The sequence below is a fragment of the Psittacula echo genome (genome assembly GCF_963264785.1).
Source record: "Psittacula echo genome assembly, chromosome: 9".
In the NCBI taxonomy this organism is placed as follows: Eukaryota; Metazoa; Chordata; class Aves; order Psittaciformes; family Psittacidae; genus Psittacula; species Psittacula echo.
The window spans coordinates 22,408,292-22,433,524 of NC_137745.1; the positions used below are offsets into that span (position 1 = coordinate 22,408,292).

At 42.1% G+C, this 25,233-nt stretch overlaps 1 protein-coding gene across 1 annotated transcript in view; it reads right to left on the reverse strand.

The window, feature by feature from the left end:
• Window positions 1-205: 205 nt before the first annotated feature.
• Window positions 206-25,233, reverse strand: part of UROC1 (urocanate hydratase 1) — a gene marked incomplete at both ends in the record, with an annotated part of 35,625 nt that continues 10,597 nt past the window's right edge. Inside the window, 16 exons of the mRNA XM_080625502.1 lie at window positions 206-346; window positions 1,597-1,696; window positions 6,491-6,572; window positions 9,132-9,231; window positions 10,374-10,472; window positions 11,399-11,469; window positions 13,676-13,797; window positions 14,626-14,698; window positions 15,482-15,579; window positions 15,894-16,073; window positions 16,731-16,793; window positions 17,307-17,395; window positions 20,695-20,838; window positions 21,419-21,485; window positions 22,487-22,548; window positions 23,204-23,332. Of these exons, the coding sequence (XP_080481628.1) occupies window positions 206-346; window positions 1,597-1,696; window positions 6,491-6,572; window positions 9,132-9,231; window positions 10,374-10,472; window positions 11,399-11,469; window positions 13,676-13,797; window positions 14,626-14,698; window positions 15,482-15,579; window positions 15,894-16,073; window positions 16,731-16,793; window positions 17,307-17,395; window positions 20,695-20,838; window positions 21,419-21,485; window positions 22,487-22,548; window positions 23,204-23,332 (1,620 nt within the window). The remainder of the gene's footprint in view (window positions 347-1,596; window positions 1,697-6,490; window positions 6,573-9,131; window positions 9,232-10,373; window positions 10,473-11,398; window positions 11,470-13,675; window positions 13,798-14,625; window positions 14,699-15,481; window positions 15,580-15,893; window positions 16,074-16,730; window positions 16,794-17,306; window positions 17,396-20,694; window positions 20,839-21,418; window positions 21,486-22,486; window positions 22,549-23,203; window positions 23,333-25,233) is intronic.

Below are 25,233 nucleotides of genomic sequence, written 5' to 3' on the forward strand. Positions count from 1 at the left end.
TACGTTAGTGAAAAGACTATCCCCGACATCAGTGGAGCTGTCACAGATAGAGGGTTTGCCCCATTAACAAGTTAAAGGGAAAGAAGAAGAACTCACATAGAACAGACATTTGCAAGGCTTTTATCATTTGGCCAGACAGCAAAACAGGTACCGAGGAAGCAACTTCAAATGTATCTGCAAGGACAAAAATGAGCTTGGAATACCACTAATGTTTCACAGCTTGCTCCAGGACGCTCTCATCCACCACCTTGTGAGGGAGAGTCACCTTCAGAGTGGCGTTCTCCTTCATTGCTTGGCAGATCGTTTCATAAGCATAGTCATTCCCCGACCAGCAGCGCCTGGCAACCTGTCAGACCGGAAAATCAATGGGTGTAGAAGTCCTGCATTTCTCTTGCCACATCCATCTTGCACAACATCTGTGCAAACACCGGCGCTCAGTTTCATCACAATAAATCTTTCAGCCGGTTTCTAGTTTCCCTTACTGATTTGGGAAGTGATTTTTGTAATATCTGCTCCATTTTCAGGAGTGATATTTGGGTACACTTGGTACATCTTCCTGCAGAAACATACCCTTGGACAGATAACACTGGTAGAGGCAGGCACCTTAAAAACTTCACAAGAGCCTCCCTTTGAAAGTCATTGTGCACTCAATCCCAGCTCTGTAAAACCAGCACTTGCTTTAGACAACAGCATCATTTAAGCAATTGATGCTTTTGAAGTGGGATAAGGCAAGAAGGAATTCTGCAATTCTCTTGAGAAGTGAAACAGAACAGAATCAGTATGGGCAAGGAACTCTCAATACATCAGGTCCTTGAGAGGTTACCTGACTGAAACACAACAGGTCCTGTCCTTTATTTTGACTGTCCGGTTGATTTGGTTCCCTGCAAATATTGAATCAAAACCTCTCTGCCATTTCAGAGATGGGATCCTAGTCTTAAACCCAGGCAGGATCTATCTGGACACTAATGGAACGTAAATACTCTAATGGTAGCAGGGATGAGCTGGCATTTAAATGACAGGCCTTCTGAGATCCCTAGATGTAGAAGTTGGGAATAGACAAGACTAAAGTTCATATAGTTGTCAATTGTATTATGCAGGCAAATAACAATGCCAGGATGTCTATAACTGTACTATAACAAAGTTATAGTAAGCATGCTTCCCTTTCTGCTTAAATAACAAAACACACACTGAGATGTGGGAATTATTGGGCTCCAGTATGTTGTAAAGTCAGAAGGGGTGGTCCCAACGCTTTACAATGAGTTCCTTACCCAGGAATTATTCAGCCTCTTTTAGCACTTAAAGTCCTTTGAAGTTGGTTGGAGAAAAAGAAACCCAACCAAACAAAACAACTCATTGATTCCAGTAGAATGAGGCTCATAACCGCCCATATTAGAAGCAGGAATAGAATGAGTCTCTTGGCCTATTAGGACTATTCCTGGGGTACAAAAAGCCAGACGCTAAAAACTCCTGCTTGAGTGCTCATAGTCCCCATTCAGTTAAAAAAAAATAGGAGCACTGGAACCCAAGTACCTAAACAAGCATAGTCCTGAAGACAGGAAAATCTTAAAGTGGACATATATAATGAGTTTTGCTTACTCCATTGGAAACATCCCAGCTGAGCATCATCTTCGCCCGTTCTTCGGCCTCCTTAGACCCATCCAAAACCAGGCCAAACCCTCCATTGATCACTTCACCCCTAAAAAATTACGGATTTAATACAATTAAATCAAAATCATTCAAACCAATCTCACAAAACTCACAGGAGGTGACTTGTTCAGTTGCAACGCAAGGAGAACATAGAAATGGCGCTGAAGAAGAGACACTATCATTGACCTGTTTTACTTACACACACACACACACACAAAAAAAAAGGGGGGATTCAGCAGAGCAAAGGCCTCATTTCCTGACCTATTCCACAATCAAACCTATTCCACCTGTCTTGTAATGCCCAGCTATCAGCCAGCATCTGCTCCAAGCAGGGGTGCCAAGCCAGGCTTGTGCTGCGTCTCCTGAGGACTGTACTGGGTGTAGAAACAAGTAGAGAAAGGTTAACCCTGCTGATGGGACAGTTACCTACCTCAGGGTATTATTAATATTAGCAGAGCCTGCCATATAGATAGGATCAGGAGGAGGACCGTGTACTTATTGAAGCAGACAGATGGATCTATTTATATTCCCCTGAGACAAATGAAAGAGCAGAAGTATCTTATTAAAAGAGTGTTAACCACCACTTAATGCACATCTGCCTTGATCCGTTCCAAAACAGCCTTCACTTTGAATGAGATACATAGATGTTTAAAGACATCAGTGCCAACTTTACAGGAAGCAGACTTATTGGCAGAAGAAGAACAGGAATATGTTAAAGCTAACAGATTATACTTGGGGAGAAATACCAGTCTGGTTTGAAAAGGACAGGGAAAACACGTAGAGCAGAACATCTTGTCTGACTTCAGAGCCTGCTCAAGTTCCTGTGTCACTGCATATGGGGAATAGTGGAAAATGCAGTTGGGTAATTATCCATTACCGTAAATCTATGAGGGTTCTGGTGTTATAACTGAGAATCAGCAATACTTGAGGGATGAGGCACATCATACACCACCACGTGATATGAGAATCTACCGATGGAGATCCCTGGAGGCAGGATGTTGCCTTCTGTGTTTTACAGTTAATATAACGACTTAAGTTTCCAAAATGTATATAGAACAACATCAGACATATCCATGTATCAGACAGGGGTTAGGTACCTTCCAGTCCTGGAAGGAATCATTTCTTACTGTATATTTTCCAGCAGTAGCTTCTCCGGAAATGAGGCTACATTGGAGCATCACAGGCTTGGGATCTACTCCCTCAATCTAGAACTCACATTTGCTCATTTTCAATGTAAAGTAAGTTATGTGATGCTAGCTGCCTGTTACTAGGTCCATACGCTACCTGTATGCTAAGTAGGACCCTATCACATAGCTTAGCAAGGAACTTACTGCTCCAGTTCTCCCCATCATGGTGCCATCCTGTGAACTCCCCCCACTTTACCATTATTAGAGATATTATTACAAACACATTTCTGTTGAAAGGCTGAGTTTTCTTGAAGCTGACAGTTCTCACAGCAGAATGTCACTGACTGAAGCAGTTTCTTATCTTTAACAGGAATATTTGAAACAAAGTCATGTTTTCAATTGAGATGTTTAAATATTTTAAGCTCTGACTCTTTAAAATACTGCCAACACTTTTCAACCCCCAATTTAATTCCCAGGATCTTTTTAGTGCGTGAAATCTTTCATTAGTTCTGCTCCGAATCTCATTTTGGGATGAAAACCATCTAAACGCTGGCATATCTTGCAAATGCTGCTTTATGAATAGCTCATGTTATTGCTCTCTTCTCCAAAAGAGGGGACCAGAGTGGATGACAGCATTACAAATGTAATTATATGAGGAGCAGGGCCAGTTACCTCACCATACTCTGTTGCTTCAGTGCAGAGATTAAAATAGCACAATCCTTTGCTGTCAAAGTACCAAGCTGGAGTACACTTATGAACATCACTGATGCCACTGCAATGTAATTGGGATCACAGGGTGATCACACCTCAAGACAGCCTGTTGGCAATATCAGACAATAAGAAAAATCAGACCTCTGGAACAGTGCTTTGTAAAGCTATTCCATACGGGAAGATGATGTTCTTTCGATGGCAAAGATCCCCTCTGCACACAGCATCCCAAAGAGCATCCTTTGAAGCTAAAGCATAAACAGTGAGCATCGGATCTCACTCCATAAATTTAGAGCCTCTCCATTGATTTCTGTGGAGTTACTCCAGTGTAAATCAAAATCACTCATCAGAATCTGTCCTACTATCTAAAAATCACTCATAAATCAAGTGCCAATGTTTGTTAGGATGGATTTTCTAGCAAAACCTCTCACTTTTAAAGGCAAGCTCTAGGCTTCATTACCATTGGGTCACATATTCAGGTAATTAAAGAAACATGTGGCATTTCGACCTAAGCTACCTCCTATAATTTCCAGATGTCTCCTTCTAAGGTGATCAAAGAAAACAAGGCCTCTCACAATCAAGATGTCACACTGGCAGCAGTGCAGCTTGATTCTGAGATTGCTTCTGCCTTTTTCTTACTACAGGTTACCCAGGCTCCACACTAACCTAAAACCCCCTGCAAATAAACAGGCAGCAAGAAATGAATAGCATTCATTTGCTGTAATTAGAGCCAAGACTGTTAATCTTAAGTCTCTCAAACAGCACATGTGATGCAGATTCCAGCTAAGTTAATATTAATCCTGCTTTTTCTGTTTGTCCTGTAAGGCTATAGCACAGAAAAAGCAAAGCAGGCAAAAGGCACATCTCTATCCTCAGAGGAAGAACATGGCAGAAGAGAGTAATTTGTTATGCTTGGAGGTTCATTTTGCTGCTTTCACCACCTTTGAATTATTCCTCTTTTACTCTGTAGAAGGCGAAGGGATGCAGCCTTTAACTAGCCAGGGTGGTACCATGATGAGTTAAGCCAAGCAGAGCCCCCTGTTGCACCACAGCTCTCCAGATCCCAGCATCTAATGACACAACATGTTCACCACCTCTGAGGCTCAGCATGGTGGCTTAGTGAGGCTCATGCAGAGACAAACGCAATATTCAGGCTCTGCATTCTTCACTGAAGCACAGTGATTTAATCAGGAGCATACGACTGTTCCCCAGAACAAGGTGAGCAGATACCGTTCCACAGTGACAAGCTGCTAAACAGCCATAGGAAATGTCAGAAAGGATAACCAAATCCTGGTTCTCCATTTGATATTTCTATTGCACAGAATAGCCACATGCTAATTTTCTGATGTTATCACATAAATGACAGCACCTCTGCCTTGGGAAGAGCTTCCTTCTAATGATGTAACTCTGCTTAAGAAACGACTGAAACAATGGAACTGAGATTGCAGCGTGATCAGTGCCTGTTTTCCAGATGTAAAGGGCAGTCTTGCATTCAGCCAGTCCCTCTTTGAATTGCTTAGAGGGCTAGAAACATGCAGGAAGAATTTGCCTCACAGAGACCAGAGAGACAGGGAATACGATCATTTGTATCTTTGAACTAAGCATCACCAATGCACAAAACATTCATGGCATAAGCAATTCTAATCATTATAATTATCATTAAAATATTCCCAATATTTTGCACAACATGTAAGAGAAAGTTATTTTCTTTGCTTATATTTCATAAGCAGATATTTCATAAGCAGTTAAACTCAGCTAAGGCAATTCAGACAGAACTAGTGTGCTCCTGGAGTCTGAGATGACCAGAGTAGGAAGATATTCAGTATGTGTTTTCCAGGGTTATGGAAGTTGCGAATAAAATCCTGGCCATGGCGAGTGTTAGTGCTGAAATCGGTAAAGGCAAATCCACGCATCTAAGCTCTTAGTTTTCTTATTCAATCGTTCAATTCTGCTGTCATGTACCTGCTATTCAACAGCTACTTCACTGGAACCAAAGGAATCAGAGTACAGCTGAGGGAATCCTTCATCTGAACTTGAAGGGGTATTTCCTAGATTCAGCTCATCCAGGTGAGTAACAATTAAGTATCATCAAATGTCTCCTTGGATAACATCTGCTACAAGTTCTTTGGCTTGCTGCTGGCATATTCCAGAGCTGGATGGAACAGGGAAGTGGGAGGGTTCACTACAGTAAGTAACAGAGGGTTGTGCCCCTTTTGACTGGTGACACCACCAAACGAAGACTGGAGTTTCCAGCCCTAACCATTCTGTGATTCTAAATGGGAAAAGCTTTGCTGAACTACGCAGAAGAGAACAAACCAGAACTAAAGTCTCTGCCTCTTAGTGGCCTATGAAGGAGATGAGTTTCCTTCTCCACATAATAATTTAATACTACAATAATACAATACTATTTCCTTCATTCTGCTTCTCAGCCTAGGCATTTCTCTTAGTTCTGCATCTGATGTGAAGGAGGTGTTTAATCCAGTCTTGTCTTTTATCCTACCAGGTACAAGAAAGGAGAAAGACCTGGGGGTTTGCTGGCACCTGAGCTGGTTTGTGTCAATAACCCCTCATTACACTTTAGCACATGAGCATTTATATTGGGGTCTTAAGGTCGCAGATTTAAATACAGCTTAAGAGAAAACCTAACCACGATCCATCCACCAGCACTCTGGCTGTGCATGTGTGAAGACAACTTTGGAAGCAGGATCTGTTCAAAAACACCATGGCAGACTGTCCTTGTTTGGCAAATGAAGTTCTTCAAACTGAGCTGTGGCCAACGTCCAAAACACTTTTTGGAGACATAGGGGCATTGATTTAAAAAGCCTGATACACCACCACACTTTGCCTTACAACACAGCCTTTCAGCCCTTGTTTCCAAACCCATCCTTCCCATGGTCACAATCACTCCAGTAATACATCTTCTCTTCAATTCCCCTCCTGCTTCTCCACCCCATACCAGCGGTAACAGGATTCAGAGTCCAGCTTTAGAAACATGGATAAGTTCTTACCAGCCAACTCCACCACCATTGTGCAACGCGACCCAGGTTGCTCCTCTGAATGCATCTCCTACAAAGTTCTGTACTGCCATGTCTAGGAGGAGAGGAGAGGAAAGGTGTTACAGATCTGATGTGCTGCATTCAGGTGGTTGTTGTGCTGCTCACTCCTTCCACTGAGACCTTGATTATCATAGAATGGTTTGGGACCTTAAAGCTCATCCAGTTGCAACCCCATGCCACAGGCAGGAGCACCTTCCACTAGAGCAGGTTGTTCCAAACCCCATGCAGCTCTCGGAAGCCTGAAGTATTTTCAGACCACGCAGCAGAGTTAATTCAGCCCTGTGCAGAAAGCCAGTTTGAAGCTAAGGAGCTGCATTTTGTGGCCAAAGCTGGGATGAAAGATGTGCTGGCCTCAGTTCTCTGGACCTGGGGGAATTTTCATCTGAACATGAACCGCTACAATAACACAGGAGGAGTCCTTTGTTTAATAAAATGAAGGAAAAGAATTTAGCAGACGAATGTAATTTGGCTAATGACAAGTGCATGATTTCCACTGAATTTCACTAGGATTTCGTATATGGACTACAATTTGTGCTAAAGCATAAACCCAGAGGGGTGGGAAAAGATACAACACAGAGGATAACAGGGTAAAAGTGAAAACGTTTGTCCAGATTTAATTCAGGAGGGGTTTAATAGATAATCTGCTGTGATTTTAACAGCAAAAAATAAGCGACAAACAGCAATATCTGCACCAGCCACATTCACAGACCCACGGTTATGCCTCTGATGGAAAAATGAGTTTACTTGAGCACTAATCTATGTTAAACCCTGTCAAAAGCCCCATTATGGCATCTTTTATCTGGCATTATGTCACTTTAATAACCCAATTACCATAATTACTGTGCTGTCAAGAGGGAGTGGGAGAAATCAAAATCCCCATATACTAGAACATACAGATTTCTTCCTCAGTCACTAGTGTGGGAAGAGCGCAGGTTCGACAAGGAGATGGCAAGTGAACTAACGATGCAGTAACGTGCTGCTCCTGGGCTTTGATAAAGGTCACTCACTGCAAATGCCTGTGCTGAAACACACTTTGCAGAGCAGCAGTGACCCATGTTTGCCAAGGATCAGGCTGAGGAACTCACTGTAAAATACAGTGAGACAGGCAAGCGCCCTGGAAAACTCCTGTGTGCTACAGAGGAGCCAATTTCACCTGGACCAGCTCAAATATGGTGTTAAAACAGGAAAGAAGAGAGAGGGGAACACCTAAGATGGTTGGACTCGATCTTAAGGGCTTTTTCCCTTAACCTAAATGATTTGATGTTATTACCTCCAGAGGTTCACCTGGTAAAATAGGCCTAGTTTTAAAGACCAGTGAAATCAGTGGTCAACAGGCTTTAGATAAGCCCTTGGAGAAGGCAAATGGCTCATGCAAATCACAAAATGCAAAGAAAAACACATGATGAGCAATGGGGTTTAAGCAAGCCTCATTTCTATTGCCCTAAGGTGGAGACCTTACTTTTGAATTGCTGTTCTCTGTGCAGCTGCACCATTTTCTCACAGCATTATTCAAGGCACCTATCTGACCTATTAGAATTAGCCAACATGCTCAGGAAGGGTGAAGTGGGACTGACAGACACAGCTAAAAGCCTCATTTCATCAGGAAATCCAGTTATGATAGCAGGGAACTTTTCTTCTCAAAATTGAGCCATAATTTGGTTCTATTATGAATTGCCATAATGGAAGTCATTCAGTATACTCAGCTACCTCTATCCTAATTTCTCCTTCAACAGTAGCTTGTAGCCTCCTGTCTCGCACCACTTTGTGATTGTTAGTTCATGACATGCAGAAACACTCCTGGGCTAAAGCCATTATCATCATTTCCACTTTATGGATGGAAAATTGAGGGAGATTTAGGTTACAAATTGCTTAGCACTTCACTCATTTTTTCAGGTCTCCAACCTGACATTTCTTGGGTTAATTTCTCTAAAGCATCATTTCATCAATTTATAAGCAGGGCCTGGTTAGCTCAGGGCAGGAGTGCAGAAATAAAGGCTCCTTTTGTATAGCAAACCTACGTGATTTGCCCACAGTCACACTGTAAGTGAGCAGCAAGGCTTGGAGTTGAATTCAGAATGCCTGGCTTCCGTTTCACTATCAACGTATGCTCCCTTATGATAAGGAAAGTTCCTTTCAGAAACCCCAGCCTGTTTTCCAAGTCCTCAGGCAATGAAATGAACACACCTGTGAATCTCTTTGCTTTAAGCATAATACTATTGGAGAGCTGATTTCTGATCTTGTGGATCCCAAGCAAATAGAGCTGTAATTCTGCTCAGATCCCCTCTTGGAAACAGTGAGGTTCAAAGTGAAAATCAAACAGAAGATAGAGTCCTCAGACACTGCTCTCCACTGACATCCAGGTAAATCTGGTGCATCAGCATTGAATGTTCAGCACTCTTCTGGACCTTTCCTATTTAAGTAGCTCTACATACATCCCTACCACTGTTAAATCCCACAGGCCTTCTTAGGAAATCTGATTAATCAGAATTAAAGGGTTAAATAAAAGCCTTTTAAAAGTGTTGCATAAAATCCCAGTTTCTCTTGTAAAGCAATTCCCTTGTTTGCCCAGATAAGCCTCAGCTGCTCTGCTGACCTGCACAAAAGGCTGATCCATCATAGATGTTTGAAGTTTCTCTGTAAGGGCTGTCAGTCCCACTCACATCGTGGTGATCTCGGCTGAGGACCACTGGAGCCTGCAAAAAGCCATGGACAAGAGAATGGAATCCTTCATGGACTGCAAATGGTACCGAGGGATGATCGTTTGCTGAATTTACTTCTGTCTTCAGTCATGTCAAACCTCTGCTTTGCCCCCTCTTCTAAGACCACGAAACACCTTCTCTGCCGGTTATTTACTCTAAAACAGATGTTCACATGCTGTTCATGAAAGCCACGTTCATTTCATAACTAAGAGCTTGGTGTTATGCCAGTGGCATGCTCAAAAGGAGGGATGGGAGAAGAGGGGCAGCTGTCAGGTTATTTCATCTCGGCCAAAATATCAAGGGCATTTCAGTATGCAAAAGTCTTCATTGAAAACTAGTTCTTAGTTTCCTTTTTCATCAGCAAACAACAAAGTTTTACATTTGTTGATGCTTTTGGGAAACTTCAAGACTAAACAAGTTAAGAATGAAAAATCAGTGATTTCATACAGCTCAAACAAGCCTGTTCTTGCTCTGGAATCTAACTGACAGTATGAATCTAGGTTAGCTTCCAGGTCACCATTTGCCATGCACAGGGTTTATACAGGAATAATTCACTCTTGGCACGGTGTGGTCTGGAATTAGCTGGCTCTGGTTTATGCTGGCAGTGAATTAGGACATCGTTGAATATAGACACGAGCTTGCAAGAGGAGGAATGGAGATTTGCAGAAACCCACAATGGACACAACTAAACCCAAAGGGCCTGGGAGTCTGACCTGGTCAGTCAAAGCTACAAGGGAGTGCTCGATCTGGTCAGGTTTATTTTTTGAGCCTAGCTTGCAGTGACGTTCATTTTGAGTCCTGAGAAGGTCAACAGCACTTGAAATACTTGAACAAACATTCTCTGAGTAACAAAAAGCAGAATGCATTCCAGCTAGGAAAGGTCTAAGTCCTATATGAGTTCACCCCTTTAAAAAGGGTAATTCAGCTATAAAAGAGATGGAGATAAATGAGTGACAACGCCTTAGTCTGATGCCGATGTACGTAATGGGAGTAATTATGGAGTGGTGCCTTCAGGATATGGGGTACTGGTTCCATGTAACCAGCAGGCACTTCTCTCACTGGTTTCCTCTTTTCCACCTGCCAGCTCAGTCCTAGATATTAAGCACATTTACCAAATCACAAAGAAAACGACAAACCTTAATCCTCCCTTCAGAAATGGCTCGATTAATAGCCACGGCTATAGACACACGACCCCTCTGATCAGAATATAAGATTCTAGCTTGAGAGCCAACAACCTGGAAAACAAAAAGGCCAAAGTGATAAGGTTCTCTGCGCAAGCAGCTTATCTTCAGGCCCCAAATGAATAGAGTCACAGGAGTGACCCCTTCCCTTCTGCAGGAGAAAGCGCAGATTATTTCTTCATCAACATCCAGCTTCCATAAAAAAGAAACTAAAATCCCTCTTTGCACTGAGTTTTATCTCCACTCACACAATGAGATGTATTTCTGTATTCAGCTGCTACTGTCCAATCAATCCCACCTTTTAAATCAACCTGATTGCTCAGCTATAATCCTCCTATCAGCAAATCCCTTATCAACAGCTGAGAAGCAGAGGTGAACTGGCAGTGGTGGGCTGAAGGGAAGAGAAATCTGAAGATACAGAATGACAAAGAACATCTGCCCTGCACAGCTATGCTCCTCTCTCCAGCTTTTACCCCATAGACCAGTTTGGCTTCCAGATAAGGAGAGCACACTGGCCCTACAGTGTTATCTGTTAGCTTCACAGTGAGAGCCTGTCCTAAAAGAAAAACAAAGGATGCTTCACTGGCATCCTGCTTCCCACTATAAAAAAGCATGGCAGGTCTTTGGCCTCATCACCTGTTTTGTAAAGGGTGCCAAGAATTACAGGCATGAAGATGAGCCAAAGCAATGCCGAGAGGGACACTGTGAATAGCTCTCTGAAAGAAAGGTAGTTACAAATGAGAGGGAGAGTGAATCATTGATGTGTTTCACTCCAGATATAAGACTACATATTGCTGAGTTATTTGAACATTCCCAGATGAAGAAGTGAAGGGAAAGAACTGCTTCAGTTCACCCTAAACCTTTGGTTTCAGTTATCAGCTCTGGGAGTTACAGGCAGTGATTTCATTCATGCCCATGCCTGATTTTCACTCCAGCATTCTGGACCAGGACACATGCAGTGAAGGAAGTTGTGTACTTACCAAACTGTGCCTGCCAGCTTCCCGAATCCAGCGGATGTTGTCATGGTACTGCTGCTTCACAGATGTGCTCACTTGCCAGGGAAAGCAAGGAAAGAGGTTTTGAAAATGAATGCAATATGCTGTAAGTTTAATTTAACTCATCTGACAACACTAGAAAGTCACATTCTACTCTCAGATACAAGCACGCATATAGGAAGTGCTATACAGAGTCTTCAGTGCAGCTGATGCAGTAACTGGTACCATACATTTAGAGGCAGGTACGAGAGGTCACCCAGGAGACAGCTGGAACAATAAACCCCATTCAGATCTTCAGCAAACTAAACCTTGGAATATGGGTTACATGTACTGTTCATTCCTGTTCACCTGGCCTGCTGCCTACTAAATGCCAATCCCTTTCTGAGCCTTTGCTAAATTAGAAGCTTTAGCAAGCTCCATGACATTGGGGACCACAGGAATCAGGTAGTAAATAACTCCTTTGAGTCAGCCAGCAGAAATTCCCAGCAGCAGCTGGCAATACATGCTTGAGGATAAGTTACACCAGTGCTGGGATAGAGATTTATAGCACAGCAGTTGCTCTGGACTAAGTGACCCACATGAATGCTTTTATCCCAAGATAAACCCAAGGTCTCTTATGCTACAAACTGAGGTATGTTGCCTCACATTATTATGGAGCACAAATTACACAGAAAGGCTTATTACGGAGTAGCTACTTCATATGTAAATCCACCTTGTATCTTGTTTAGATATACGTAGTCCAGGTTGGATGGGGCTTGGAGGAACCTGGTCTAGTAGAAGGTGTTCCTGCCCGTGACAGGGGTTGGAACTTAATGAGCTTTAAGGTCCCTTCCAACCCAAACCAGACTGAGAGTCTATGATATATGTTTTCTAAGAGAATTATATATAATGATTTTATATACTCCATCTTCTCCTCATTTATATCTGTGCCATCCCATCTTGGTAACTGAGAAGGGTGTTTAGACTGTCTTCCCACTAGGCAATATGCCAGTAGGTACGTAGCAAGACTAGAAACATGCAAGAGGAAAGGCAAGATGCTCGTATCTAATCCGAGTTAAACACACTGTTAAAAGGGAGATATAAAATATGCTCATTCCTGCAGAGGCAGGCCTCCATACGGAGAGTTTTAATGACCCTAAAAAGCCCTGTCAGTGCTTTAGGGCTTGGCTCCAAGTGACAGCTGCTAAACTCTGCAATGAGAATTACCATGTCAGCTCATAGCTTCAGAGGAAGTGAAAGATGAAGCATCTGCTAGTGCTGTTTTAGTGGGATTGTGCTGCTATTTGTAAGCTTTAAGGAAGCATCTTCTAGAAGGCAATGGGTAAGATTCACTTAGGTTATTATAGCTATTTAATGAGAGTTTACAGGAGTTACTCTAGAGAAACAAATACTGAGTTCCTTTTTCACTTTTATAAGCTATCTCAGAGACATATACCATGTTTTATACTTCACAGTGCACAGACTTAGAGAACACATCTTTCTGTCTGTTACTTCTATAGAACACATCCAGGAAGAAGCCAGATGAGAACACTGGCTACAAGGACATGTCTCGACACAGCAGGATTCATGTTTGCTGTCATGAAATGAGCTTTGTCTCAGTTCCCATCCGAAAGCAGGGGACAGCAGTAACAGCCCACTTTCAGGGATATGGAAGAGTAAGAAAATGTTATCCCTAGATACTACAGTGACACACAGAGCCATGCAGATACTCCAGATTGGTTCCACCAGTGAGTAGAAACAGCTGTCGGGTTATTAGCAACTGACAAAAGAAATTGTAATCACAGACAAGTGACACTGGATGGAGCACCACACCCGGGAAACCTGGTTTCCTGCCGCTCATCTGCTCACCAGCATCTCAAACCCCTCCTTAGATTCCCACACCTCATTCACCTGTGAGACAGGGCAAAGCAATTTGACTCCTTTAGAAAAGCCCCTTGGAGACCTGTTGATGAAAGATGCTGTTTGCCTTGAAGTTTCAAGGTGACAAAGCGCAGGAAGACCCTTAAGAAATGAGAAGAAAGGCTCTTAGCCCAAATTGCAACTATAGTTTCAGGATCCGTAACCTCTCTACTTGGTGTTTTAAACCTACTGGTTACACTCCTTACAGGAGTTAAGAGAACAGCAAGATTTGCTGCCCATGTGGAACAGGCAAGAGACTCCTCTTTATGGTTTTAGCCAAAAGCTCACACACATTTCACAACTCTCAGTTTCCTTTTCCCCCCAGAAGAGCCCCCAGTGTTGGGCCATGGGATGGAATCTTACCTCCCTGGCGTATAGACTCCTCCAGCACAGACGTGGCAATGGAGTCAGTGGTAGCAAGATCCTGTGGGTCACCTGAGGTACAAACCCAGCGGAATGGCCCAAATCCCAAGGAAAAAATGTCCCTGGGAAGAGAACACGCTTCATTAAGAGATAGCTGAAATTCTTTCCTTATTTATGCTGGCTGCTAGCAGTGCTTTTCTTTCATTAGCTGGAGACGGAAGAATTTGAAACATTTTCAATGAACTAATCTAAACAGAAGCATCAAGGACCATTAATTGAGAAATTAAGCAGCGCTGTTCCACACAGCCATCGACCGGGGTATCAAATACACTGGGTTTTTGATAGGAAGATCGGGCAGTTCAGTCAAACTAGTGCATCATCAAATGAAGTGCAAGTTTTCTTCTGTTTCATCACATACACTCTCCCTGCTGCCTGGTCTTTTTGTGCTAAACCCAGGCTGAGTGCATCTTCAACTCAGACGAGTGCAGGTTCTGAACAAGTGCTTCAGTCCAGACTCATTTGCTGTTCACATTGTTTACACACAACAGTAAGACACGCTTCGGTTGAGTTCCAGGAGAGATCTGGTTGGTGCTTTACTTTGTGTTCAAGCTCCGATTCACATGGTATAGGCAAGTTAAGCATGAGTCAGAGGCTAAAGTGTAACTCTAAGGAAGGTAACAGAAAACATGAGCATGATGTAAGTATGATGGAAGCATGATGCTTACAGCCAAGAGGACAGCTTCCTAAACCACGCCAGGCATTACTCCAGAGGGGAGAAAAATCAGACTCTGACATAACACCCATGAGATAAATTTTCCTACTACTGGCTCCTTTTCATCATTTAAAGTACATTGCAAGACCTGCACTGAGTGGAATCTCTAATACTCTCCCCTAAACAGAGGGGGTCACAAGGGACTTGAGTGCCTCATTTCAAGTTCTCCCCAACATACCCCATGATGTGCTGGACGTAGGAAGGGTAGCGGAATTCTGTTTTATTGGCTCCTCTTTTCTCAACATCAGCACCTATAAAAGAATTTAATAGTGATCTGGGGAAGAAAAATTATAAGATGTAAAAGCAGACTGCATATGGGTTCCTGTGAAGGCTTTATCTCATCCACAGAGGTGGTCAGAGGTCTCAGAATGAGAGAAAGATACTAAAGAGATACTACTCTGCTCTCGTGAGACCTCACTTGGAGCATTGTGTGCAGTTCTGGTGTCCTCAACATCAAAAGGACATGGAACTGTTGGAACAAGTCCAGAGGAGGCCACGAGGATGATCAGGGTACTGGAGCACCTCCCGTATGGAGACAGGCTGAGAAAGTTGGGGCTGTTCAGCCTGGAGAAGAGAAGGCTGCGTGGAGACCTCAGAGCAGCTTCCAGTGTCTGAAGGGGGCCTACAAGGATGCTGGGGATTGACTCTTCATCAGGGACTGCAGTGACAGGACAAGGGGTAACGGGTTCAAACTTAAACAGGGGAAGTTTAGATTGGATCTAAGGAAGAAATTCTTTACTGAGAGGGTGGTGAGGCACTGGAATGGGTTGCCCAGGGAGGTTGTGAATGCTCCATCCCTGGCGGTGTTCAAGGCCAGGTTGGACAGAGCCTTGGGTGCCATGGTTTAGTGTGAGGTGTCCCTGCCCATGGCAGGGGGGTTGGAACTGGATGATCTTAAGGTCCTTTCCAACCCTGACTATTCTATGATTCTAAAGAGTTTGCATAATGCAGTGGCCAACCTTATCCTACTATAGCTGGGAAGATGGATGCAGGATTGTCCTTATTTCCACCTGCCAACTCCAGGATCTACTTACCAGCTCTTTGAGCTTCCAAGAGAAAAGCGTTGCCATAATCCCAAAAAAACATGCCCTTATCAGCTAGTCTGTTAATAGCAGCCACTTGTCTCTTCAGACTGAAATAAAGGAGGCATTTATTCTTGAGATTGATAAAACATCAAAAAGAATTATCAATTTCACCTGAAAACTTCTAAGTCAGGGACAGCTCTTATGCATTAAAGCTACTCCTAAATTGGTGGGTAAGGGATGCCTGCCAGACTCTGAGTGATAGCTGTGTGTGAACACAGTTGGGATGTATCAGTACTGTAGCTCTACCCCAGATTTCTACTGAAATATCAAAGAACAGAGACTTCTTGTTAAGTCAAAGATGTGCTCACCTGCAGAGCAGCTAAACTTAAAGGGTAAAACCAGGTATCACCAAAGGATTTACCTCTCTTGTACCAGGGTCCGGAACTTCCCTGGGTTGGTGGACAGGAGCTGCTTTGCTTCCTCAAAGCCAAGCTGTACTGGATAGTACCCCCCATTGAACGGGTTATGACACGAAGTCTGGTCGGATCCCAGATCAACCAGCAGCTCTCCTGTTGTGTCCAACTCATGAACCAGCCTCTCCCTGGAGAAGAGAGTGTTCAAATAGGAGCTGTCATTTCACATTCTAGCTCCTTATTCAGGTGAACTTCTTCCATCCCAAGAGGCTGTTTATAAAGGTATGCCCTTGGCAGGTTTAGTCTCTGTTTTAGCAGTCAGGGGCTGGGAAATGGTGGTGCAACTTTTATACTTCACATTTACCTGCTCAGGAATCCTGACAGATGAGCCAGATACCAGTATGACAAACCAGTCTCAACCCTTGGTATATGGTATGAGAGCAAGATTTGCTATCGGACAAAGAATTTCCATCCATCATCTGATTACTTTTATTCACTCAATACCTCAACATTTCTAGTCTTCTCTGAAGTTAAAGCCATTTTCTTGCTATCCAACTAGCGAAATGTTAGAAGGAAAGGGATAAATTCTTTCTTCATCCAAGGAAGTATCTTAGGGATTTTTTCCCTTAAAAAATTCATTATTCCATAAGGAAAGAAGCATAGGAAGCAACTGGGAATGGAACACAATGGTGAAGACCCCTCTTTTGACAATATAGTTCTTCATGAGCATCTAGAGTAATGAACTCAGCACCAAGCTTAATGCCTCTTCCAAAATTGGGGATTAATTCCAGGTTGACCAAGAAACCAGAGCATTAGTATATCCATTATCCATATATACTACTTACCATAGATCTACCACGTTCCCATGGTAACCCAAACTAAGGGCAATTTTATTCTTTCTTGCATCTCTAGAATAGATTTGAAAGATTGGTTGAAGAAAACGACTTCATACAATTCCATCTTGCAGTGTACAAATCACACAGTCAAACCCGGCAAAGGAGTCTGTACATAGTTTCCAACACCCACCTAAGCAAGAGATCTTTCTACCTTTATGTGATTGTTAAGCACTGATTTCAGAAAGCTTAAGTGATGCTTCAAGTGTAGCATGATTTGCAATTGCTCTATGCATATTCATGAAACTGATGTTATTTAACATATATAAGCGATATGAAGCTGAACAAAGATACATTTAACACATATAAATGATATGAAGCATTGGTAATAGCTTGCAGTAAGCATCAGTAGTCACTAATAATGGTTGCTGCTATACTAGAAGGATGGATTCACATTGACATGCAGACCTGGAATAAGGTGTCCCTCATCCCCCCTTATATACACACTAAAATAGCACAATGCAGAAGGATGTCAAGTGAGGATTAGGAAGCAGAGATGAACTCACTGACTTACGGTACGAGTCATACCTAAGGCGAGCAATGCAGTGGTCCAGGTTGTTAGAGATTTCCATCAGCCATCCCTGCTTGTGACGCTTCAAAAGCGCCGCTTCATCAACCTAAGGGAAAGAGCAGAGATCTTGAAACTCCTGCTCGCCCCATCCAGACACTTTTACCTTTAGTTTTACAACTAGTCTGCAAGAAAGAGCAGCAAACGGGTAAAGGGAATTGTCCTGCCTTGGCCTTATGAATATGGAGTCATTGTTCGAACACTTATTTTTTACCTCAGGGTTTTCCTTTCTTACCCTTGATGGTTTACTCCAGGCTTGAAGCGAGAAAAACCCCCAACAAACTTTAATACATCACTTCCTGAAGTATTTCACAAACCAAAAATTATCATTAGAATTGTATAAAGGCTAGCATTTTCCCATCAATTTTAATTATTCTTATTCTGTCTTTTCATTATTATACTGGGAAAAAAACCAAATAAAGCAAAAGCCAAAGTGTTTCAAATTTATTTTTCAAATCTGGCTATTTTCTATGAAAGTAAAATTTCTATTTAAAGGAGGAAATGTTTCCTTTGCTCAGCTCAGAGACAGCCGTTTCTGCCTGACTGCTTGGCCTGAAGCGATGCTTTGCTGAATAAAATCGACTTTTGTTCACTTTTGTTCTTTGACTGCTGGTTGAAAATCTCCACCAAATATGGGAAAGAGGAAAGTGTTTTCTTGGCCCAGCTGGCCGATGCCTCTGAAAACATGGAATGGATCAAAACAAAACTACATCTTTAATTCCCTCTTGTTTGAACTTGGAAGCTCCAAACAAGCTCAATCCCAAATCTGTGCTCTCTTCTGAGCTCAGCTTCTGTGTGTCAATGTGTATATGCATAAGAGACAGCTGGATAAAAATATAAATGGATAGACAAGCTGGGGAGGCTTTGGCACAGATTCCATATTAATGGTTCAGTGTACAAGCTCACACATCATTAATACATTTATCATGAGCTCTCAGTGGCATAAACCAAGTAGAAAAACTACCGTAGAAAATCAGCTTCAATTAGCAATGGATTTAAACACCACACTCTGTGCGTAAGACACATACCCTGAGTATCTTCTAGTATTTCATTAAAGCATTTTTACTTCTCTATAATCCACCCCCATCGTTTTCATTCTATTATTTCTCATTAACAAAGTATTTAGATGTAAATTAATTAAGTTCTGTATTCAGGAGGCGCCTGAACACCAGGAAACCTTTTCTTTCCTAATTATTCTTAGCATGAGAAACCTTCCAGCATTTCCCACATCAGCAATAAAGACTCCTTCCAAAAGCCCAGATTATGATAATATCAGTGTCATTGCCAATGGAATTACTCACTGAAGTCAGGTGCCGTGGGGGACAGCTCCTTTGGGAGTTATTTAAATCAGCGCAAGAGGAAAGATATTAAATGGTCTGTATGAATTACAGGACTGGGGTTCATTTAAATCGCAGTATAACAGAGCAGATCTATTTAAGTCTGTTACCACATCCTACATGTTTTACTCCAGCCCTGACAGCCCAAGCCTTTCACAGACTCCAGAAAACTCGCATGCTTTAAAACCACACTTGCAAAACATGCTCATTTTTGACCAGTCTTTAAACCTCAGTAGGTTTAAAGACTGCACAAAGATGACGAGCTGCTGTCACCTCCAGTGTGACACTAAAGAGCTCAGTGCAGCTCAGAGGAGATGGCTGGCCCTCCACCCAATTATTTCATAAATGACAATCTGCTTTATGTCAAACAGGAGAGGTAAAAGACTTGCCCCATTAATCCCTTCTGTCTGAGCTTCAGAAGCCCTGGCTGACAAAATGACATCTCTTGCACAATTCAGCAATGCCATTTGCATAAAGAGTTCCTTAAATAAATAATATGTACATATACGTAGCTATCCAGATGTGCTCCTGAGACCCATTTCCGACAAGGATCATCTCACAGGAGATAAAAACCAGGCAATATTCAGTCTCCTGAACAAAATCATCTGCAGCCACTGAGATGAAAAGGACAAAGGGCTGCTGAGGATAGCATTCACTGGAATCTTCCCTTTGTATTCCAGCATTTGAAAGCTCATGATGACAGAGTGGAAGTCTGAATAAAGATAATTCATTCAATAATAATTTGTCCAATAATAAATTGATTGGATTTAATCTGCAGGGAGCACCTGATGAGATCTCAAATACCCACCAAGCTCCTGTGCTAACAATACTTACACCATCACTGCAAAACAGATGAAACCTAATCTCAGCCTCCCCTCCGGCAGGTTAAAGCCATTCCCCTTGTTCTGTCCCTACAGGCCTTTGTCCAAAGCCCCTCTCCAGGTTTCTCATAGCCTGTTAAAGATTGTTGCAGTGTTTCTGTAGTCCATCCCTCCACCTGATATGTGAGAGCAGAGCCCTGTGATCAGCAGAATAGCTGAAAAATGCAGGTTATTAGAACCTAGTGTTACTTTTTAATACAAAAATGTATTTCACTCAAAGCTTACAGGCATGTACACTTACCATAATTATGAATGTTCATGCTCTGCATTATACATGATACTTAGTTATCTGTGGATCCAGTGGATCCTATCATATACTATTCCAATTGCTTGGACACTAGCAGTCTGAATTACAGATCGTGACTAGATTCCCTTTATTTATATGAGGAAATAACTCATATTTAATATATTCGGAACACAGAAACATTACATCAGGATAAAAGACTCTACAAAGAACACATACGGTAGGTGAGCTTCAGGGAACATGGTACTTGCAGAACTTCCTCCCCATCATCACTTTCCTTTAGCAGCACTTCCCTTCACTGTCTACAAACGACGATTCCCATAAGTATTTGTAATTAAACCTCATCATCTTCATACTGAAGCCAACCTTAAAATTCTTAGTTTTACAAAATCCCATTGACTTCAAAGAATCACAACACCAAGAACTTCATTGTCCCAACCTTGATGAGTGAATCATACCAACACTTTCAACAGCTACTTTCCATTGCACCTGATAAGGGTGCAAGAGGCATTAAAGGTTAATTGCAATGTAACTAACACCTTTTAACAGAGACTTCTTTGGCGTAAGAGAATGCAGTTCCCATGGGAACTGCCTGTGGAAATTACAGGAAATGAAGGTAGCTCAAGCACTGAGAATGACAGCATCATCCTGCCCTATTTGTGAAGCAATCACAAGAAGTTACAGTCCATACCCCTGCAGTCTGATCCAGTAAATGAACAAATATAGAGTGAAAAATGCTCTGCAAAGGAGAGCCAGATCTATGAAAAGAGTAAATTTCATTGAGTTTGGCTGTCAGGGTTACTCGAGGAACGTGACAGATCAGGAGAATGAGGGTTCTGATTCAGCACGCGTAGAGGAGGCAGAAGGAAGGAAGCATCGCTCTCACCTCTGCAATGATCCCCACACACCCAGCAATGACTGCAGCCTTTGCTTGTGCCCCGCTCATCCCTCCAAGACCAGAAGTAACAAACACCTTTCCAGACAGGTCTTCTGCCTTCAAGTAGCGACGGCCGGCATTGAGCACCGTGAGCTGCACACAACACAACACAGCCATTACCAGGAGCTATTTTTCCTGCAGTCCCTGAAATGTAAGGATCTTCTGTCCCTTTTGGAACAACAGCTTGAAAATCAGGGGTCATTTGGACTATTAATCTTCTTTAAAGGAAGCATGTTAAAGTGATGGTATGGTCTATGCTGATTATGTTTATTTCCCTCACAATGAAATAGAATAGAATAACCAGTGATTCCCAACATGCTGCTCCTGGGGTATAGAGACATATTGAGGACCACTGTAGAAAACAGCTGAGGAAATAAGCTAAGAAATGTTTTTCCTCTAACATGTTTGGTCAATTCATACATCACTTACTGTAGTTAGATATGAGCACAGATTGAGACCTGATTCCTTCAGGTCTGCGTGCTGGATAACATGCCCTGGACTGAGTGATAGGACACTCATTTTTTTAAGGAAGAGGCAGTGAGAGTTTCTTTGGCAGACAGAACATTGCCTTACAGCAATCGAGTCCAATCCAATCCAATCCAGTCGGCAGCCACTGCTGGAGACACCCTCCCCCAAAAAGGATTCACAAATAGACCTTTCCCCGGCTTCTTACCACAGTGCCATGGACTATTCCCTGAGGCCCAATGTAGCAGTAGCTCCCTGCAGTCATCTGACCATACCTGGCAATAGCAATGAACACAGTCACACCACATGTACTAAGGCTGGAATGAATTCTGTGCATGCCTACCTATCTTTCCATTGTAACAGGAAAACCCATCTCTGCTTTGATTTGTTGTTAAATAACTGCTAGTATCAAATTGCAATGTAATCGAGTTTCTTGATTAGCATTAATGTGTTTTTGGAGGAGCATTTAACTCCTTGAGTTCAAAAACTCATGGATCAAAACACTGGGTGCAAATTTGACTTGGCATTTAACATAGTGGCTAGAAGACAAGGATACCCTTTTTCACCCTGTTGGCATCTTTGTGCCACTGGTTTTCAGTGGCATTCAGCGAGTCACATAGTCACTTTTGAAGTTGTTAGCCCAAAACAACTGTCCACATTGCTATAAAATTCCCAGGAAAGTGGCAATGAATATTCTCTATTTGCATCCTTTCTTTTCTTCCAGCTTCCTTATCTGTACACATGCAGCTCTCCAGTGGTTTTAATTTATTCTCCCTATGGTACACAAGAAAATAATAATCCTGTGCTCATCAACTAGATCAGCAGTAAAAAAAGGGGTAATAATAATTATATGCATATATATATACATATATATAAAGAGCTAACTTTCTACTTCAAAGCTTTCTCTCAGTGTGAAGGAATGTTTCAGAACTTGCCTCTTCTATAGACTGCAAAATAACCGCTGCAAAGTGGAACTAGCCAGTGTTATAAGAAGGGTATGATGAAGGCTTCAGGCTGTAATTCAGCCAAGTCTCACACATAAACCTAAGGCTAAGTCCCAGCAGACCTCGATTACAGCCTTATATGTGTGGCTGAAGATAACTCGAACTCCTATGTGATTTCACTTAAGAGAGCATTAATGCTTTGCAGCATGAGGACTTTATGCAGCACAGTTGAAATCCATCTGCATTAGAAATTTTAAGCAGCCACTACTTGATGCCTGAATCACATTTTAGTGAAGGATTTGATCTATTTAAACGGTGAGATATCTTCTTACATTGTTACTCCCAAAGCAAACAACTTCTCATATTCATCTCTGGAGGAATAGTTGGGAATAACCTAAGAAAACCATCAAACGAAAACCCACATTAGCAAATTAGAGATTAAAGCAGGTATTTTTAACAGCTTACATTTCTTTAGCTATTGTCACACACATAGAAAGACACTGAAAACAGAAGTAATTCAGGTGGTTTATTCTATGTATTCTAGTACTAGAAAACAAGATGTCTGGTCTTTCTGACAGTGTGACTGTCATGCAAATTCAAGGAAAGCAGTTCTGTAGCCACAGAACTAGCCTGCAGGGAGACAGATATTTAATAGCCCAGAAGACTGGCAATGAACCATCATGTTCACTTGTCCAGCTTGGCTTCCAAGCAAAGCAGTCCAGATACCTGAGCACCTGATTAAGAATCATCTGTTTGCCTACTGAAGGCTTTTAAATCTTCCAAACTGAGCCTAGCTGAATGTTTTGACCAAGAACATGTATAGCTTGGGCTCAGTCAGAACAGGAGCTGTCTAATAAGGAGAGGATTGTTCCCTCCATCACTGCAGATCAGCACACATGAGGTGAGAGCAACTACTGGAATAAGCACTGCAGAATTTGGACCCCAGGTTCTCCTGTGTGTAAGCTCAGGTAGCATAAATAACATTTTAATTCCAGCACTTAAACTCAACAGAAGAGGAGGAAAACAGAAAAAAAGATGCTAATACCTACCATGCCATTAGTAATGATCAATCGAGGAGCATAGAGACAGCTGGGAAAGAGTCCCAGAGGATGCCCACTGTACATCACCAGTGTTTGCTCTTCAGTCATCTCTGACAAATAGTGCATTACCAACCAGAACTGAAAGGGAAGGCAAGGAAAGTGAGGGAATCTGCATCTTACATTCATGTTTCTTTGTGAAGCTGCTAAACTTTGAGTATGAAGACAGCTATATAGATAATGAGGTGCATTCGCATATGGAATAACAGCCAGAGCTCTCAACACATTCTTGCTTTTTAATGAAGTGCATTAAGAGATATCACTCAGCAGGAAACATAAATCACCAGCTAGCAGAAATCTGAATGAGCTCCAGAATCATTTCCCCTGTACAAACCCCAGAAATCCTTCATTTTTAAAGCTATTCTAATTCTACCCTGAGCTTAACCATTTGGATCTGGCTACCTTTCCAAAGCCAAGCTGCAACGTTTTCCCTATAGGTGATTAAAATACCCATGCATATTGTTAATCCTAACCTGAAATGAGTAATCCAGCATCTTCTAGTGCTTGTCGTGTTTTCAACAAATAGATATTACAACGTGCACTAAAACAAGAAATCATTTTCTTCTAAAGAAAAACAAATCGGCTTTCACGATGGAGAGCGAAGAAAGTCCTTGGGGCACTCATGGGTGTACAAATAAATGCATCTCAACTCTGCATAATTCAATAGTTACTCCTGATGTATGCCAAAAAGTAGGGTTTGATCATCTAAGCTGCCTATAGAATCGATTCACATCCATTGTGGTCTACCACAAAGCCCATTATATTCCACAGGACTTTAAGGATGGGACAGGTTGGCCTGAGAGGAGCTTTCCCATGTAATATTGGAATCCCAGCTTGAAACCAGAGTTTTATGAAGGGACACAAAGTTTTGAGTTAATAAAGGAACTGCTGATGAAAGAGACAGCAGTATCAGTGACAAATAAACAGAACCACTTGTCATGGGCACTTAACCTGTGCGATTGTGTCTTTGCTCCAATATAAACCAGTACAGATTTGAAGCCAGTCCCTTCTAACCTCAAAGAGCAAGTTCAGCTGAACAGGAAGGAGTTACCAGATTTACTCTCTTGCTTTACAGATGTTTTTGTTCTATGAAATATGTTGAATACTCAAAGTCTGGTCCTAGGGCAGGAGCGGTAACCAGCTGAACTGCCCATTCTTTGGCAGGCTGGGAACACGCTGTAATAAAACTAGAAGCTATAACAGAGATCATTTTGCCTTGAAAGGCACAATGAATATGGAGAAAACAAAAGCCTTTCCTAGCTTAAAGAACAGTTCTGTTGCAGGCTTGTGAAGTTAACTCTGAGCATGGTTCATTCCTTCAGAAGGAAGGTCTGGATGATATAAATGGGCAATAGAAACCAATCTCAACCTTTTCATTATGAATTTTGCAATGATTTGCAAAAAAAAAAAAGCATGTTTTCAAGCCACAAACAGAACAAAATGTTCTGTCATAACTGAATCATTCATGTGATTGCTACTCTAAGTAAGCAAAACCAAAAAGGTTTTGTTTGTTCTGCTGCAAAACAACTGCAGGTCATAGCTCTGGCTTGGATGAGAACAAGAGAAAAGAGAGTATTTCAGACTTTGGCAGTGTTACTACTTCACCTTGTAGCCCAGCATCTGCATAGGGGATGTCAGTCCAATAAAGGCTGCTATATAAACTGCTGGCACTGCTCAAGCGAGAAATGGTGTAAAACTCAAGTAGTTAACAGGCATTAGTTAACTGGCATTGACTAATCAATACACGGGATGAAGAAATGATGTGTATTGCCATGGTACCATTCTTTTAACAACTCAGAACAGTTCTGCCTCAAAAACCGTCCAAGACTTCCATTTAACTCCCATTTATCAGGTCAGGAAACCGAAGCATGACTCAGGGTTGCATTTTCCTAAATCAAAGCCTTTGAATTCCATTACTTGCTGTGAGAAGTATTCCAAAAGCACCAGAAACAAGCAAAAGATACACTTTTTTATTACACAGA